This window comes from Malaclemys terrapin, chromosome 3, assembly GCF_027887155.1.
Source record: "Malaclemys terrapin pileata isolate rMalTer1 chromosome 3, rMalTer1.hap1, whole genome shotgun sequence".
In the NCBI taxonomy this organism is placed as follows: domain Eukaryota; kingdom Metazoa; phylum Chordata; order Testudines; family Emydidae; genus Malaclemys; species Malaclemys terrapin.
This window is the reverse complement of record NC_071507.1, coordinates 62,630,553-62,648,903: the sequence shown is the minus strand read 5'-3', so window position 1 is coordinate 62,648,903 and position 18,351 is coordinate 62,630,553. Positions and strand designations below refer to the sequence as shown.

Sequence of the window (18,351 nt, the reverse complement as noted above, 5' to 3'; positions counted from 1 at the left end):
CCTATGCCCTGGGTATAATTTCCTGAGGCATTTCTGCCTGGCAATCACTAGGGGGAAGTACAGCTCTTCTCCGCAGCCCGCCTGGCAAAGTCCTCAAGTGCCAGCGGGCCGTGCTCCAGTAGAGTGGTGCTGCTGGCTCCGGGCCTGGAAGGATCCCGTGTTGAAGTCAGCAGCGGGTCTCTGGGTTTGGGAGTCCGGGAAGCATTTGGCGAGTCAGGCTGGCTGGGCAGCACCACCCTCCTGTGCTGGGAGCCCAGCCCAGCCGCCATCCGGTGCAGCCATTTCTCACCCACGGGAGTCACTGGAGGGGAAACGCAGGGCTGAGGAGCAGCTCTTGAGCGAGTGCCCTAGGGAGCCTGCCAAGTCGCTGCAGCATTTCTTCGGGGGGATTGGGAACCAAACCAAGCTTCCTACCCTGATAAGCCCACTGGGCCAACAGCCCATGAATTGAAAGCCAGGCTCCATGTATGTTTCCATATAGATGTCTGGGTCAACGTCCCACCCCATCCTGGACGCTTGGGTGCAGAGCACTAATGTAACAGCCATTCACCTCCAGGGAGCAAGACTCCTGTGCAGCTGAAGTGACAGTCAGTGTCTGGGTAACACGTGTTGGATTGTCCGCCCCAAAGAGACCTCAAGCAGGAATAGCAGAGAGGGCTGCAGGTCAGGGATGAGGGGTGTTGGCAGACCTGGGGGTGGGGGGAGCCCCAGGCTGGAATAGCAGGGGGCTACAGGGCTGGCTAAGGGAACATAAAGCAGGATTCACCGTTTCCCCTGAAGCAGCTGGCACCCTGGACTAGGAAGAGGCTGGGCTTCAGGCCATTTCTGCATGCTCTGTGTGTGTCAGTGTGGCGGTCACTGTTTATTCCTGAGAGACAAGGTGGGTGAGGTCATATCTTTTAGTGGAACAACGTCTGTTGGTGGAAGAGACAAGCGAGTCTCTCTCAGCACCAGAAGTTGTTCCACTAAAAGCTATGACCTCACCCACCTTGTCTCGCTCCTATCCTGGGCCCAATACAGCTACAACAACTGTTTATTCCTGGCATTCGTCAGCACAGAAAAAGTCAGTGCTTGCCACATGCAAGTCTGAGCTCGGGGGGGATGGATAACACATCCCTGGGGGGCTAATGTGGGTCAGGGTTGGCTCTAGTCCCCCACTAAATAGACATTGCACAACTTCTCTGGCTTCAAACAGCCTGGCCACCTGAAAAAGCCCTCATATAGCCCAGGGCTACCAGGCACATCACAGGGTGCCCATGTGTTTTGTGAGGAGGGGCTGTTCCTTCAGCTTCTCTTGGCATTTCCATCCATTGTGCTTATGGAGGCAGAGGGGAATGCTCATGCAGGATGGGGTTAAACGTGCAGGGGGAGGTATGCTGTGGAGACTGGCCTGCAGCTCTGGGCCTCTGGCCCTGGAAAGGAGATCACACAAGGCATGGCACTTGACCCTGGGTAAGGATTGTGGGAGGCCAGAGAATGCTGCTGCTTCCTTTGAGATGGTGCAGGTCACAGCTGATGCAAAGAGCTTCCAGACAATCTGCACGAAGGAAGGAGATGGGGAGGAGGTCCTTAGCCTGTATTGCTCAAAGCAGAGTCCGTGCTTGGCTTCTGCTGGTGGAATGGCTGCTAGTAGCCAGAGGGGTAGTCCTGGCCCAGCCCTCCTTGGAGCAACCCTCACTGGGTGTGGGTGAGGTTAGCGCTTGGGAAAGGAGGAGCTAAGAGCGCTTGCAGAGGCTGCTTTCCCTTGGGCTCCTCACCCCCGATATTCAAGTTGTGCCGGACTAGTGCACACAGCTTGGTGGGGTTTGTTCACTGAGCGAGCCGCGGGCTCTTGTGCACTGTGCTGGGAGGTGCAGCCTGAGAAACGAGTGTCCCGTCCACAGCTTCCTCCCCACCACCCCAGCTTTCCTCACGGCTTGGAGCTGAGCACCTCTGGGAAGGTTCCCTTTGCCTGCAGTGCAGCTACCTGACTGGCCGAGCCCCCTGTGCGTGCATGTAAGGGGCAGCACTGGCCTGGACCCCCCCCCCCCGACCCCCCGTGTGGCACTGGCCATGCTGTCTCTGTACAGGGCTCAAAGGGGCCTCTCAGCTGGGCCTCCTTGGTGGGGGGGAGGGGACAATGGGGACTGGGGTTTGAGCAACAGTGATTGGCTGACAAGCAGGAGAAAATCAGAAGCAGAAGTGGCTTTTGTTGCTCTCCCAGCTGTGGGGACTCATCACTGACACAAAGGGCCCAATTGTGGGGCACCCTCTGCCATTGGGCTGACAGGTGCCCCAGGCTTAGCCTCATTGACCAGGCCTTCTGGGCAGCAACTGGTGGATCATTCCCCATGCTGCAGCTAGCCAGTCCCTGGGGAGGGCAGCTGATGTCTCACTAGCCCAGAGGCTCATGTTCCAAAGGGGGCAACAGGGAGGCCCAGCTAGGCCCTGCACCCCCCCACCCCACCCCATAGCACTTCCAGTGCATAGGGGCCAGGGTGTGAGCCACCCCTTGATGGATTCAACCCACAGGGCTCCCTTAGCCATCGCTAACACAGAGCCGTCACTCCCAGCTAGAGGTGGCATTCACACTCCTGCCTCCCCCTGCACCTTGGGGACTGCCACGTGCAGGTGTAGGGCAGACAACTTGTGCCCAGCCTGCTCTGAGATCAGCCAGCAGGGGGCACTGTGGGGCATCTGGGCGGTCAGAGCTGCTCAGCGGGCAAGGAGAGCAAGGTGTGGCAGGAGGTGATTGGAGCCACTGAGCGGGCAGAGTGCGATGGAGTGTCTGGAGCTGCTCAGCAGGTAGGGAGCACTGCAGCAGTAGCAGGCAGTGAGAACTGCGTAGCTGGCAGGGGATGCCATGGGGCGGTCAGTGGGCAGGGAGCATTAGGGGGGCAGCACGCAGAGCCCCCTGCCCCTCCCCAGGGCCGTGCCAGCTGCTTCTGGGAGTAGTGCGGGGCCAGGGTAGGTAGGGAGCCTGCCTTAGCCCCGCTGCACTGCTGACTGGGAGCTGCCTGAGGTAAGTGCCTCCCAGCCAGAGCCTGCACCACCTCCTGCCCTCCAGCCGGGAGCCCCCTCCTGCACCCAAACTCCCTCCCAGAGCCTGCACCCCACACCCCCTCCCACACCCCAGCCGGGAGCCCCCTCCTGCACCCAAACTCCCTCCAAGAGCCTGCACCCCACACCCCAGCTGGGAGCCCCCTCCTGCACCCAAACTCCCTCCCAGAGCCTGCACCCCTCACCCCCTCCCAAACCCCAAACCCCTACCCCAGCCTTGAGCCCCCTCCCACACCCAAACTCCTTCCCAGAGCCTGCACCCCACACCCCCTCCTGCATCCCAACACCCTAGGCTCAGTCCAGAGCCCCCTCCCACACTTTGAACCCCTTGGCCCCAGCCCACACCCCCTCCCAAACCCCTGCTCCAGCCTGGTGAAAGTCAGGGAGGGTGGGGGAGAGCAAGCGACAGAAGGAGGGGGGATGGAATGAGTGGGGCAGGACCTCAGAAAGGGGTGAGGCAGGGGTGGGGCCTCAGGGAAGGGGTAGGGTGGGGCAAAATTGTTTGGATTTGTGGGATGAGACAGTTGGCAACCCTAATTACTAATTACTGCCATTACTAATCCTTAATCCTGCCATGAGTGCAGGGGACTGGACTAGAAGACCTCATGAATGACATCCCTTCCAGAACTACGATGCTGTGATTTGGAAATGGCAGAAAAGGGGAACTTACCTTCTGTGGCCTGAGGCGGGGTGGTGCTCCTAGAGGCCAGGATTCCCCCAGGTTGCAGGGGGTGCACCCATGGGTTGGGATTCCCCTGTCTACCCTGTATGCACCAACAGTCTGCACTGGGATCAGATGGCGACAGGGGACTCCTCCCTAAGATCAGGATTCCTCTGGGGAGGGGGCTGTTTCTTAGCCATTCCCTCCTACGGTCCCCTCTTCCCAGCCCCCTTGCCCCTGTGTCCCCTGTGGGGGCTATCAGTGCCTCTCCTTGAGTGACTCCCTCCCTGGGCCCAGCTTGGCCCAGAGCCTAGCTCAGCTTTGGGCCCATCACTGGCAGCCGAGGCCTTCCCAGTCCCAGTCCCGTGAGCATTAAGCCTGCACAGTCGCTGTGCCACTTCCTCTGGCGGGGCCCTGGGCCAGGAGCTGCCTGAGGGTCTTTTTTCTTGGAGCCAGCAGCTTGCCCTGCTGGCTGGGATCAGGCCGTGCTTCAGAATCTGCCCTGCCCTTAGGGACTGGCTGCCCCATCAGGTCCCTAGCATTTGTTTTCAGTGCCAGCTGCTCCTGTCTATCCTGCCCCCCCCCCCCCAGCCCATCGGGTGCCTCTGAGTGAGGGGAAGGCGTGGGGGATTTGCAATCCATGCCCACCTGGCCCTACCAGCTGCTGCTGCCCATAGCAGGCAGGCTCTCTGGCCCGCTCTCCCCATCAGATGTGGGTTTCACTCTCCTCCCAGGCCCACGGCTGCAGGAATTCCAGACCCGCTGGCACAAAGGGGCCTTTGTTGGGGGGAAGCACCCTGGATGCTGGCTGCTGCTTCTCAGAGCTCAGCCGCTGCTTCTGGCAATCATCTCAGGACAGTCAGGCTGGGGAGAACTGCTTGGGGGGTGGGGGGACGACAGACTGGAGCCTGGGAGCCTCTGTATACCCAGAGCAGGCACAGCCTAGGCAGCAGCAGGACAAGCTTCATTGCCACCCTCCAAACGTGCCTCAGCCCTGCCCTGGAGGGGAAGATGGGGGTTCAGTGTCTATGGTCCAACTGGTCCTTGGTCTCTTTGCAGGGGCTGCCCATAAATGACAATAATGTGGGTTTTGGCATGGGGATTTCTGGTTACCAAATATCCATCATGTGCTACCAGCTTGGGGGGTGGCCTTGGGCCTGGTGCTCTATATGGGAAAGGCTCAGTGTCCCAACCCCCTGAGCCTTCTGGTCCCCTCTCCACCCCCCTCCTGTTCCCAGAGCCTCGCCAGCCTGTGCCAGGGGATGGGTTCATCACATTGGGATAGAACCATCACTGGGACAGCAGCTAAATGAAAATACAAGAGCAGCCCCGCCCCCTCCCCCGCCATTCCCTCGGGAAACACCAGCAGCTCCCGGGGGGCCTGCCACATCCCTCGCACCGCTCAGAGTGGCACTGCTTGTGTTCTGCGGGCTAGGTTGGTAGCAATGGGCCCAGGCCCCCTGTGGGGAGAGGCTGGCTGGTGGGAGAGTTTGAGTACAGCATTTTGGGGGGATGTCTGGAGGGAGGGATGTGGTCCAGATGGCAGGAGAAAAGGAGTCTGGCTGCAGCACTGGGGATGGATGGGAGGCAGGATTTCTGGGAGGCAGCAGAGGAGGCTGCAGGCTGTAGGGATGGAGAGAAGAGCCCTGCTTTGGTGACCGCGTCTGGAGTGCAGGATGGCGGACAGCTGTCAGACCCTGCCCACACCAAACAACTGCCATCTCGGTACCAGCAAAGCAGGGGGAACGTGTGGGGCCTGGCTCCCTCCAAGCCTCCCGACACACTCCATTATCCAAACTATAGTCAGAAAACCCACTCCCCAAGAATGACTATCTCACATTCTTCCTGCTCAGGGGGCTGTGGACTCAGTTGTCACTGCCCCGCCTTTCCCCTCTCCCCCCCCTCCACCCCCTCCAGCACAGCGCTGCTAAGGTCTGCCAGCAGCTGCTGCCCAGGAGAATTCCCCCTATCAGCTCTCAAGAAAGGCTTGGATCTCAAAAAGAAGCCTCCCTCTCCTCCCAGGAGCCAGGAGACACAACCCCTGAGACGGTCTGAGGAATCTTGCCAAGCTTCCCTGCTAGGGGGACTGGCAGCATGGAGCTGAGCAAGCCCTGTGCCAGTCTCCAGTGGAGGTTGGGCTTGCTGGTGGGGATTCATCCCGCTGGATGTCTCCCCTGCACAACAAGAAGAACTCTGCTCAGGCCAGTCAATTGCCCACAGGAACTGAGGACTGGAGCTGGCCCTTGCTCATCCCATGCCACAAATCCCAGAATTCCCCGCTTGCCACGCTCCCACATCTCGCCTGCCCATGTGCAGGGAGCAGAGCTGTATAGAGTCTTGCTACATGATTTCTGACAGGCATGGTCTGGGGCCACTGAAGAGCCAGCAGGTTCTCACTCCCCTGTACACACGCTACCTTGGCCTTCCTTCCCCACCTCAAGCCAGCTTCCCCCAGCCCTGTAGGGTCAGTGACACTACCTGCCATCTGCTTTGTGTCTAATCTCCTGAAGTGCCTCCTATTGGGGTCTGATGCAGATCATTCATCTTGTCGCTTTGTTGTTCCCTCCACTAATGCCATCTCCCTTCTGCTTTCTGTGTCTATCACCACTGTTTCTGCAAAGGCAATGGTATCAGGGGCAAAGGTCAATGTTTTGGACTAGCCAGCCTCCTCCTCCACACCTTCCTTGCCTGAGCCCTGAGTCCAGCTCCTGCTTTGTCTGTACAGATTGTACTCACTCTACTTGCATGAGTCTAGCCTGCTATGTCCACTCCCAGCCGGAGAGGTTCCTTTGGGGGTTAGTGGCAGTCTGGTATCTGGAGTCAATGAGAGCAGCTCAGGCTATGATCTGTTCCTTTCCAATGTGCTGAATTCTGCAGCACTGGCCCTTTAAGTGTGCCTTCTTAGAGGCCACAGGCCAGGAACCTTCTCCCTGGGGAGCATTTCTCACTGTCCCTTGGGCCTGCTGTTTCTGCACATGGCTTGTGGGCTGTGACCTCACCCTTATCCGGCAGGAAGAGGGGTTGGGCTGTGGGCAGTCCAGTTCTCTTGGAATTTTGGATTCTTTCCTGTAGTTGGGGTTACATCTGTCCTGCCCCAGCCACTCTCACTCCCAAAGGAAGCTGCTCCCAGCAGCAGGCATAGGAATGGGCACATTGCTTTGGGGACAGCCATCTGCTCTGATGGACAAAGGGACATTCTCTCCAGACCTGTCGATGTGTCACTGCACAGGCATTCCCATCAGATTGGCCACAACATGTGCTGTTATGTGGAGTGAGATGCTCAGACTTCCATCTCTCGCTGAAGCGCTGCAGATTCACACCAGGGCCCTCCCTGCCCTGTCCTAGCACCTTCCATCTGAGGCTCTCAAGGCCCTTTGAAAATATGAGTGAATTCTGCCTCCCACTCTCCTGGAGGCAGGGAAGTATCATTTTCCCTATGGTACAGATGGAGAAACCAAGGCACAGAGAGGTCAGTGACTTGCTCAAGGTCACACAGTGAGTCAGTGACAGAGCTGGGAACAGAACCCAGAACAGGCATCCTAACCTATAGCCCCTCTGCTCTAACTCTACCAGAACGGGAAACCTGGAGTCCTGATTCCTACGCCTCTGCTCCATCCTCTAGCTCATGTTCCCTTCATCATCACATCCGTATGCACTTGGGTGAATTTACCGCTCTGAATAGGAAAGGTATGAACACTGCCACACCAAACCCTGAGAAACAACAAGAGCCCCAGGCCCTAAATACACCCCAAAGTGTGTGTGTAGGGAGATGGGGGACACCTACATTCCTGCTACTCAGAATCCTCCACACATGACACCCGGACTTGCTGCAGTGGGGACAACTGTGCTGGGACCCAGAGAGGATCCTGAGCTCAAGGGGAATTAACTGCAGGGGCAGCTGGTGAAACTCCAGCCTTTTTTCATGCCAAAGCCCCTGGTCCTAAAGAAGGAGGGGGAAGAAATACAGGCAGTGGCTGGTGCAGAAAGAGCATTGTCTCTCTCTGGCAAGGATCCCAGTCTTTCGAGCAGCCTATGGCCCCTGCACTCCTCACCCCAGCATAGGTAGGGTCAATGTAACCCTGGGCAGAGATAGATCCATGGAGTGGCAATGAGCACAGCACATCCCCAGTAGGAGGCACTCACAACACCTAAGGCAGTGCCAAACCCTCCCCCAGCAGAAGAGCAGGGACAATCTGGGGCAGCCTGTGCTTTTTGGTCTGTGCACAGAGAAGGGGTCATTCTCTAGGCTGCACGGCCCTATTCTCCAGAGGTGAGGAAGGGGAGATGTCATCAAGCAGTGCAACTATTTGGACGTGGGGAGGAGGTGAGGGAGCAATATAGATGTACGGAGTCAAATGACAGGCCCACTAGGGCGGGGGTTAGAGCAGGAGGCTGGGAGTCAGGACTCCATTCCCAGCATGGCTGAGGAAAAGCAGGAGACTAGGAGGCAAGGGAGTTGTGTTCTGTTCCCAGCTTTGTCAGTGGCTCACTGGGTGACCTTGAGCAATGCCCTTCCTCGCTGTTTGCCCCCTTGTAAAATGAGGGTAATGATCCTGACCTCCCTGATAGGGGAAGGGGGCTCGGAGGGTGGTTTGGTAAATGTTTAACTGCTCCAGATCCTTGGAGCAAAGCAGCTATAATCAGGCAAAGCATTATTAGCATTATTACTAGTCCCAGCAGCTTGGCAAACAAACCCTGCCCCACTTCATCTGATCTCTGGTATTTGGCAAGCCCCTTTCATGGGGGTCTCTGAGCAACCTGGGCCTTCCACTGGAGCAAGGTACAAGCAAGTTATTTCTGCTAGTCCCTGCCCTTGTTACCTTTCGGGCTTGACACTCATAGCCTGACAATAAACAGATTTCTACAAATTGTATTCGCGAAAGACCCTTTGTTCCACAGGGCCTCTCCCCGCTCTGTGTGTATCTCTATAGGTTGGGTAACCTGCATACACAATACAACTAGGAATGTACTGAAATATTTTTGCTCTTGGCTGGAGTCTCTCATTCTCCCATCATGACGTGGAAACCCTCAGCACAGCCATGCAGGGTGTTAGTTCACTCCCGCTCAGGCAGGGCTTGCAGTGTGCTTTGGCACAGGGAGATGCAGGCTGTCTGGCAAGATCTCTGGCTGCTTCCATCCACGCAACACCTTGCATGGATTGGCATCGACAATCTTTTACTCCTTCTGTAAGCCAGTCCACCTTGGTCTGACGCTAATCGATGAAGCTGCAAAACTCCTCTGTACAATAGGGGAATATTCTTACATTGTGCGGATGGGGAAACTGAGGCACAGAGGGGGCAGTGACTTGTCCAAGGTCAGCACTGTAAGTCAGTAATAGAACCCAGGAGTCCTGACTCCCAGTCAAGTGCTGTAACCACTGCCTCTCCCATACAAGGTGAAAATCTCCCAGCTGGGAGAGTATAAACCCTAAATGGCTTCATTTGCTGCATGTTCTGGACTGAAGGTTGCTCCCACTACACTCATGCAACCCTGCTGACACTAGTGGGGAGGAGGGTTGGCGGTGGGCAAATACTGGCATTAGGGGTGTACAACATGGCATGCCAGAGGGCAGCTGTGTGCCTTTGTATGTCAGCGCGTGCACTCTGTGTGTGTGTGAGACAGAGAGAGAAAGCAAGCGAGTTCATTCCAGGCCTAGGACACAGGAAGCCTGGCAGGCCCAGGAACGTCTAGTAGGCAAGTTCCAGGAGGGTTACGTCACTGCTGACCCTTGCAGCTCTCATGCCTGTGACAGAGCTGTTGAGTGACTGTTTCTGCTTTAGGAGCAGAATGTCTCCGTGCTGGGGCTGGGCCAGCCCCCTCATCCCAGTGTTCATCTCTAGCTCCCCGTGAGAAAGCTGCAGGGCTGGGAAAGGTCATGGCTGCTGAGCTCACTGCAGTGGCTTTCCGCTGGGACCGTCTGGGCAATGGATGGGCCGCCTCAGAACGGGCTGGAAAGAAAGGAGAGGCGTGCTTTCGGTCTCAGCGCCCCTGGCCCCCTGCAGAATTTTGAAATGAGGTGACAAGCTCCAATCTTTACACTGCCCATTCCCACTCGCTTCGTGACTCCCCAGTCCAATGCCTAGTCCAGTGCATTCCCAGGCTCTGAGTATGTTAGCCCCACCCTGGGCACCTGGTCAGGCACTGTGTGGCTCAGAGAGGCAGCTGGAGCCAGGGCATTTTTTCAGTGGAGGCAAGTGGGGGTGGGCTTGTCTGGGAGGAGGAGTTGGGGAGATGGCAGGGCTCAGCTGCGGGGATGAAGGCAAACGAGATCCTAGGCACAATGGGCAGAGGGACAGAGAAATGAGTGCTGGGAGTAAATAAGGCCCTAGTGAGACTCCACCTGGAATGCTGTGGGAGGGCTGGGCCTTCCTCACCAGGGAGGATTACTCTGGAGAAGGGGCAGAGGAGGGCACCAAAGCTGATGCTGGCCCTGAAGGGTTTGGAGGAAAGGTTGGGGGGGCAGCGGTTTGGGATTCTGCCTGGAGAGAAGACGATTCTGCAGGGAGATTTGAGGTTTGCACAGTTCTCAAAGGGATCGAGTGAGTCAATTGAGAGAACCATCCCCCAGGGGAGGGGATGTGACCTGAACCTCAGCAGTCACCTCCTCAAAGGGGAATGAGCAGACTGGGCCAGTTAGCAGGGTAGGCAGTTGGAACGGGGTGTATGAAAGAGTATGAAGCAGCTTAATCTGCATCTTGGACAGGAAAGACCGAGTGGGGCAATGGAAGGTGGGATTCTGGTAAATGTGAAGAGTGGGACTGAACAGGTGCTAGTTAGGGGCTAGAACTGGGGGATCTCAGTGCCAGAGAGAATGCCAGTGAGACACAGGGCTCTTTTCGCCAGGCTCTGTGGCCCCTGCTTTATTGTTCTCATCAGCCCATGTGCAAATCTGTATGTATGTGTCGGTCTGAAAGCTCAGCGCTATGGGGCTAGGACTTCTCAGAGCTTCTCCCTCAGTCCCTATATGGGTGTTTAGCTAGAACCTGACCCTTAGATTCATAGATTCCAAGCAGGGGTGCGGGAGCAATTCTTATCGTGGGGGTGCTGAGAGCCATTGAACCAAACTGTAAACGCTGTATACGCTGGAAGCCAGGGGGTGCAGCAGCACACCTAGTTCCAGCACCTATGATTCCAAGGCCAGAAGAGACCATTGTGATCATCTGGCCTGACCTCCTGTACAACACACAGAACTACCCCCAAAATAATTCCCAGAGCTGATCTTTAGAGAAACATCCAATCTTGATTTAAAAATTGCCAGCGATGGAGAATCCACCATGACCTTTGGTACATTGTTCCAGCGGCTAATTACTCTCAGTGTCAAAATTTTACATCTGAATTTGTCTAGCTTCAGCATCCAGCCGTTGGATTGTGTTGTACCTTTCTCTGCTAGATTGAAGAGCCCATTAACTATTTGTTCCACATGTAGATGCTTATAGATTGTGATTGAGTCACTCCTTAACCTTCTCTTTGCTAAGCTAAATAGATTAAGCTTGTGGAGTCTGTCACTATAAGGTAGGGTTACCATATGTCCTGATTTTCCCGGACATGTCCGGCTTTTTGGTCCTCAAATCCCCGTCCGGGATCCCTGCCCCAGTCCCCTGCTTACCTTAGAGCGGCTCCGGCAGGCTGTGAGCTGCAGGCGGATTCCCCAGCGGCGGTGGCGGCTGCTGCTGCTCCCCCCAGACACCTCAGCTCTGTGTAGCTGAAGAGCTGAGCTGCCCCAGCGCTACTGGCTTCACGGTTTGCCGGGCAGTGCCCAGCCGGGAGCGCAGGGTCTGGAGGTCTGGGGGCTGCCCGGCAAACCGTGAAGCCGGTAGCGCTCGGGCAGCTGTTTCATGTGGCTGGGAGGGAGGAGGGGGAATGCGGGGCGCTCAGGGGAGGGGGCGGAGTTGGGGCAGGGACTTTGGGGAAGGGGCGGAGTTGGGGCGGGGAAGGGGCGGGGCCAGGGCCCCGTGGAGTGTCCTCTTTTTTTAATGTTTAAATATGGTAACCCTATTATAAGGCATGTTTTATAATCCTTTCCTCATTCTCACGACTCTTCTCTGAACCCTCTCCAATTTATCAACATCCTTCTTGAACTGTAGGCACAAGAACTGGACACAATATTCCAGCAGCAGTTGCACAAGTGCCAAATACAGAGGTAAAATAACCTCTCTACACCTATTCAAGATTCCTGTTTCTACATCCCAGGATCTCATTAGCTCTTTGGCCACAGTGTCACATTGGGAGCTCCTGTTTAGCTGATTATCCACCATGATCCCCCAATCTTTTTCAGAGTCACTGGATAGAGCATAGAGTCCTCCATCCTGTAAGAATGTCCTATATTCTTTGTTCCCAGATGTATACATTTACATTTAACCATATTAAAATGCATATTGCTTGCTTGTGCTCAGTTTATCAAGTGATCTTGATTACTCTGTATCAGTGACCTGTCCTCTGCACTAATTACCTCTGCCCCAGTTTTTGTGTCATCTGTAAACTTTATCAGCGATGATTTTATGTTTTCTTCCAGGTAATCGATAAAGACGTTAAATAGCATAGGGCCAAGAACTGATCCCTGCAGGACTCGACTGGAAACAGACTGCTTGATGACGATTCCCTGTTTACAGTTACATTTGATGACCCGCCAGTTTTTAATCCATTTAATATGTGCCATGCTAATTTTATATCATGATAGTTTTTTAATCAACACGCCATGCGGCACCAAGTCAAACACTTTACAGCAGTCTACGTCTATTATGTGAGCACTATTACTTTTATCAACCAAACTTTTAATCTCAGCAAAAAAAGGTATCAACTTAGTTTGACCAGCTCTATTTTCCATAAACCCATGTTGATTTGCTTTAATTACATTACCCTCCTTAAGGTTGTTATTAATAGAGTCCCATATCAGCCACTCCATTATCTTGCTTGGGGTCAATGTAAGGCTGACAGGTCTATAATTACTCAGGTCATCCTGTGTACCCTTTTTAAAAATTGGCACAACATGAGCTTTCTTCCAGTCTTCTCCAGTGCTCCAAGACCTATTGAAAATCAATGTTAACAGGCCAGCAAGCTCCTCGGTCAGTTCTTTGAAAATCTTGGATGCAAGTTATCCAGCTGATTTAAAAATGTATAACTTTAATAGCTTCTGTTTAACATCCTCCAGAGATACAAGTGGAGTGGGAAGAGTGTTATCATCACCATATGATGAGACTGCATCACCTGTTTTTCCCCAATCATAGAACCGAAATATTTATTGAATACCTGTGCCTTTTCTGCATTATTTTTGATAATTTTACCATTTCCATCTAGCAATGGACCAATTCTTTGCCAGGTTTCTTTTTGTTCCTAATATATTTCAAAAACAACTTCTTTTGCCCTTAAGTCTGCTGGCCATAGATTTCTCCTTGTATCCCTTGGCTTCCCTTATCAATTTTATACAATTTCTAACTTCTGATTTATATTCATTATATTGTGGCTTTTGGGGCATCTAGTAAGGTGTTCTTAAACGATTCCCAATGATTATTCATGTTTTGGAGACAGCAAGAAAGAAAAAGCCTCATGTTTCCACATAGCAATTTGCATGAGTGCAATAGTGTTCTTACCTGACACTAGAATGTAAGTGGCATCAATACCCAAAAGTAGCACTCCCCACTACGATCTACATGGCACCAATACCCATCGCTAGCATCCAAGTGGATGGAAATTGCTCAGGACCCCAGATCCTGTGGCACATTTTGCATGAATGGGCAGGTCTGCAGGGGGAACTAAATTTGGAATACAGGTTCTCATCCTCAGCTTGGTCCTTCACTCCCCTGGTTGATGGCCGCATGGAGACTGAGCACCTTGAAATGCTTAAAAAAGACCCGATCTGGACAGTGCTTGGAACAGGGTTGTTGGGCTGTAGCTCTCTTGGGCCAGAGTGAAAGGTTGGATTTTTGAGGGGTAGGGGCATAACAAAGGGAGAATGGGAGAACACCGAGCAAGGCCCCTTTTCTCCCAAAGTATAAATATCTTCCCTATTGGACAGCCAGCGGGAACCAAAATAAAGTAGGTAGCACTGGCTAAGGTTCCCAGAGTCTTCATGCAGGACACCCTTAGGTTACAGCAGAGCTCGCAAACAGCTGCCAGGTGGCCTTAGAAACTATAGTTACTACACCCTCGGAGGGCCAGCCTCATAGCCTCTGGAGCCCCCAATGACACTAGATTACAGTGCCTCTTATGGGCTGTGGTCAACTTGCTCCTAACACCCGTAAAGATTACTTCTGCTGCTGAGTCCTCCATTCCTTCTGAGAGCTATGGACCAGCCCTGAATGCCAGTGACTATGTCCCCCCACTCCCCATACCCACTTTCTCCTAGGCTGAAGCACAAGTGCCTGTGTTATTTGGATATATTACTCTCCCCAGGGGAAGCAGCAGACAGTGAGGAGCAGGGTGTGGGTGACAGGGCAGCAGTTGCTGTGGGGGGTTGGCTGTATTTTTAACTCAGCCGCCTGTTTGGGGTTTCAATAGGGCCTTGTACTGAAACAGAACCCTGCACTGCTGCTGCCGCCAAACTGTGTTATTGTGCAGGACAGATGTTGTTAAGGCAATCCCCTCCTTCTGCCCCCAGCGCTAACCGCCTTGCATGTGCCGGGAGCCAGCACGACCATCCCGACAGATGGGGTCATGGGGTCGAGCACTATCACTTACACCGAGCATGTGCCTTCCCCCCCCCCTCCGAAGCGAGAGTTTAAAGGGGCAGCTGGTGAGGAGGGGAATTTTTGTTGTTTCTCATTGCTGGGGACATTATTTCTGTTTGTGCTGGAGACAGGTCAGGTTGTCAGGGGGAGCTGGGGCAGTGAAGGCTCCTCTTTGGGGAAAGATCCAGGGACGTTCCCTGAGCAATCCCGGAGAAGGAAGGATCCCAACAACTGTAAGAGCCATTCGGGTTATATGGGTCCTCTCTTAGGGCTGATTTCCATTTGGAATCTGTGCTGGGGCCCCAGAGCTCAAGGGTGCATCCCAAGACAGGGTTGATCCATGGGGGCACCTTTCTCCCTCAGCAGCGTTTGGCACCCTTGCTCTATGGGACACTCAGAAGCTGCGGGCTAGGGCTGTTTGTTTGGGGGGCAGGGTCACATTTCTCTGCTACAATAACCTCACCCTGGTCTAATCATGAAGAGGTGCTGTTTGGAGCTGGGCATTTTCATTGCTCTGAGAACAGGGATGCAAGCAGACAGTGTGCGCCAGAGCGGCGGAGGACGAAGATGGGGACAGGAGACAAGATCAAGATCAAGACTGCTGGCAGTGAGCTATTAAAGAAGCCATTGCTCTGTATAAAATTCAACCCTTGGACTGAATCCTTCCTTGGGTTACTCCACAGGCTGCGATAGGGCTACTCAAGATAGCAAAGTGTTTGCTGGAGCAGGCCCACAAATCTACCCATGCCTCCTTGGCTGCATGAAAGGGGGACTATTTTACCATGAGTATTTTTCTTGTCTTCCTAGATTTTTCCCAGGTACAGGCCATCTCGAGCGTGAGAGCTGCCCAAGGGGAAAACTGTTGCTGAGCTTGTGGTAAGAAGGCTGAGTGTAAAATACACAGTCCAAGGCAGAGCTACTGTTAGCTGAGCTCCTCTTGCTGGTGGTGTAGGGTTGGATCCTCCAGCTTCTCTTGGGCAGGCACTACCATGTATCCCAATTCATAAATATAGAGGGTGCTTTACTAAGCTGGCATGTTCCCTGCTATTCATAACAGATAGTGAGATTTGCCTGAGGCTGCGCACCTCCAATATGCAGCTTTCAGTCACAGGTGACCACTTTTAAAGGCAGCCTCAGGAAGGATGGTCCAGGGGCTGGGATTAGGGTGACCAGATGTCCTGATTTTATAGGGACAGTCCCGATTTTTGGGTCTTTTTCTTATATAGGCTCCTATTACCTCCCACCCCTGTCCCGATTTTTCACATTTGCGGTCTGGTCACCCTAGCTGGGATACTGGCCAAGGACTAAGGAGACATAGGTTCAGTTCCCACAGACTTCCTGTGTGTTCTTCAACTTTAGTCTCTCTGTTCCCCATTTATAATGTGGGGATGATAGCTCTGCCCCACAGGGTGTTGTGAGGATCAATACACTAAAGATTGTGACGTGCTCAAAACCTATGGTGATGGAGGCCACAGAAATATATCAGATGGCTGGACAAAGATCCAGTCCTACTAGGTAGCTTTTCCTAGTTCCCCATGGACAGATTTCCCCATGCATTGTATTAGAAAATCTATTGTCACCTCTGCCACTATGCTGCATGCTGTGGCCATGGGAAATTTCACTGGGGCAGCAAGAATAGAACTCTTGCTATAAGAGCCCAGGCACCTACTACTAGACCTAACGATTTCCCATGAGCTGCTGGCAGTATGGGGCCTATGACTCACAGCAGAACAGTTCTGAGTCCACCCCCTAGATCTGGCTCTCACTGGCACTCAGGAGTTTGCTACCCTATTATATAACACAGGCACCTGACCAGAGTATCCCCTTGCTGAGACCTCTGCAGAGGTAAGGCTGAGCCCCGCTAGGGTGCTGCCAAGGAGCCAGGGCCAGGCAGCGAGAGGGCCGCGGGCAGTTCCCGGGGGGGCGCGGGGGGAAGGCGCCTGGCTGGGGCAAGGGGCCAGCAGAGGTGGTGGTCCTGGCCCTGCAGAGCGGACGGGAGCCGGAGGGTTGGCCCAGCAGCGCCCCCCCGTTCCCCGTTGCCATGGCGCCCGGAGAAGTTTCCTTGCCGAGGGCCGCTCCGCCGCCCATCCCGGTGGAATTCAATTGCATCATCGCCTCCGGCGCTCGGTTGCCTGGACAACGCCGGGCACATTCGGAGATGATGTTCCCTCCCCGGCCCCAGTCCGCGCGCTGCGCCAGGGGGCAGCAGAGAGCCGCGGGGCAGGGCGGCGCGCGGGCGGCGGTTGTGATCACGGCCCCTGCTGCGCGGCGGGCTGCAATGCCGGGCAGCGCCCCGGGCCCCCGCTACAGCCCCGGGGAACGGGGCTGGAAGTGAGCTCGGGAGCCGCATGACCTCATGCTCAGGAATTGCCTGCCGGACGGGCTGGGTCCGCGCGGGGGAGGGGGAGCCGGGACGAGGGAGGGGGACGGACGCCGCGGGGCTGGCAGGGCTGGAGAGGCGTGAGCCCCGCGGGGCTGGATCCCCGCTGCGGGCGGGCAGGATGCACCGCCTGCCCGGGCTGCTGACCCCACTGTGCGTCTGCCCCGCAGAGCCCGGCCCGGCGCCCTGAGCGCAGCATGCCCGCTCCGCTGCTCCTGCTGCCGCTGCTGCGCACCCTCCTCGCCCGCCTGCTGCTCCTGGCTCGCAAGCGCCTCCTGCCGCTGCTCCGGCGCCTGGGGGCCCGCTTGGGCTCTCGGGAGTCCCGCGAGGCGGTGCTCACCTGCCTGCTCTGCATCCTCAACCTGCGCAAGAAGGCGGACGACTGAGACCTCGAGCCTCCCCCGGTGCTGGGGGGACAGCGCCGTGCACCCAGCCAGGGAGGGGGAGCGAAGTCTGCCAGCAGAGGAGAGCACCCTGCGCCTGCTCTGGCCAGCCCAGGGGAGAACACGGAGCCCACCGAGGGGGGAGGAGAGACCCCCAGCAGCCAGCCTGGGAGTGGGGGAAGGTCTCTCAACACCCTGCGGGAGACAGGCCTGCCCCCTGGGAGCAGACTCATCACTCTCCATCTCAGCTCTGCAGAGCTGCCCCGTTTCCAGCCTTTTCCTGGGAGGATCATTTTCATCATCTTGGTCTGAAGATGGGATCCATCCCCCCCCTCACCTCCCTTCTTCTCTACCACTCTTCAGCTCCTGTTTTCTGACAGTCCCTCTGGAAGGGGATCCCTTCCCTTGGCTCCCCCAAGGGGCCTGAGATGGTTATTTTGTGACTTTCGCCTTTCGGAACGGTTGGAAGCCCTACGCTTTGGGCCATTTCAAAGGAGGCTGGACAGAAGCCTGGGGAGTGATCTGGCCCTGGGCCCTGGGGGACGGACTAGACGGCACCAACTGGGGCTTCTCCATCTCTGTTTCTGGAGGCGGAGTTCAGCTGAAATCCTGTGTCGTTTCCTTGCCTCGAGGTTTGCAGGCTGCTGGCTGGATCCTTCTCTGCCTCACCTCTCCTTTGGCAGCAGCGGGTGGGGAGTTTGGGGTTGTGATATCCCCCACAATCTCCTGGGGACTCCACAAGGCTGATGTTTGGGGGAGGATGTCCGGCAGCACGGCGAGGAAAATCCAGCCCTTCACCATCAGCACCAAGCTCTCCCTGCCCAAGTGCACGGTGGACTTCCCTGGGGACTCCTGTCCTGATGACACCATGGCTGGCCTGGATAACCGTGCCCTGCGCCAGAACCTCAATGAGTGTGTCCCCCTGTACTTGGCTCGGGCCCAGTCCAGCCCTGTGCCCACTGGAGGTGGGTTCCGGAGCACCAGCCCAACTGAGGAGGGCATCACCGACGAGGACCAGCTCAACCGCAACTCACTAGCCCGCTCCATTAAGAAGATCACGCTATCTAACTGGCATGGGGAGCCTGGCCCAGGCAAGGAAGGGGTGTCTAAGGGCCCAGTCCGGACCAGCTGTGAGAGGAATCACAACAACAACAACAGCAGACCAGGGAAGGCTCAGTTCAAGGTAAGGACTCTTTGTACCCTGGCCCCAGGACCCTGTATAGA

The 18,351-nt window shown here is 55.4% G+C and overlaps 1 protein-coding gene across 3 annotated transcripts in view; it reads left to right on the top strand.

Annotated features, from left to right (window-relative positions):
- The first annotated feature begins 14,491 nt into the window (after nucleotides 1-14,491).
- LOC128834496 (uncharacterized) overlaps nucleotides 14,492-18,351 on the top strand; it is a 48,178-nt gene continuing 44,318 nt past the window's right edge. For all 3 annotated transcript variants that reach the window (XM_054023295.1, XM_054023296.1, XM_054023293.1), the window contains exons 1-3: nucleotides 14,492-14,597; nucleotides 15,172-15,240; nucleotides 16,915-18,310. In XM_054023295.1, the coding sequence (XP_053879270.1) occupies nucleotides 17,888-18,310 (423 nt within the window). In that variant the 5' untranslated portion in view covers nucleotides 14,492-14,597; nucleotides 15,172-15,240; nucleotides 16,915-17,887. The remainder of the gene's footprint in view (nucleotides 14,598-15,171; nucleotides 15,241-16,914; nucleotides 18,311-18,351) is intronic.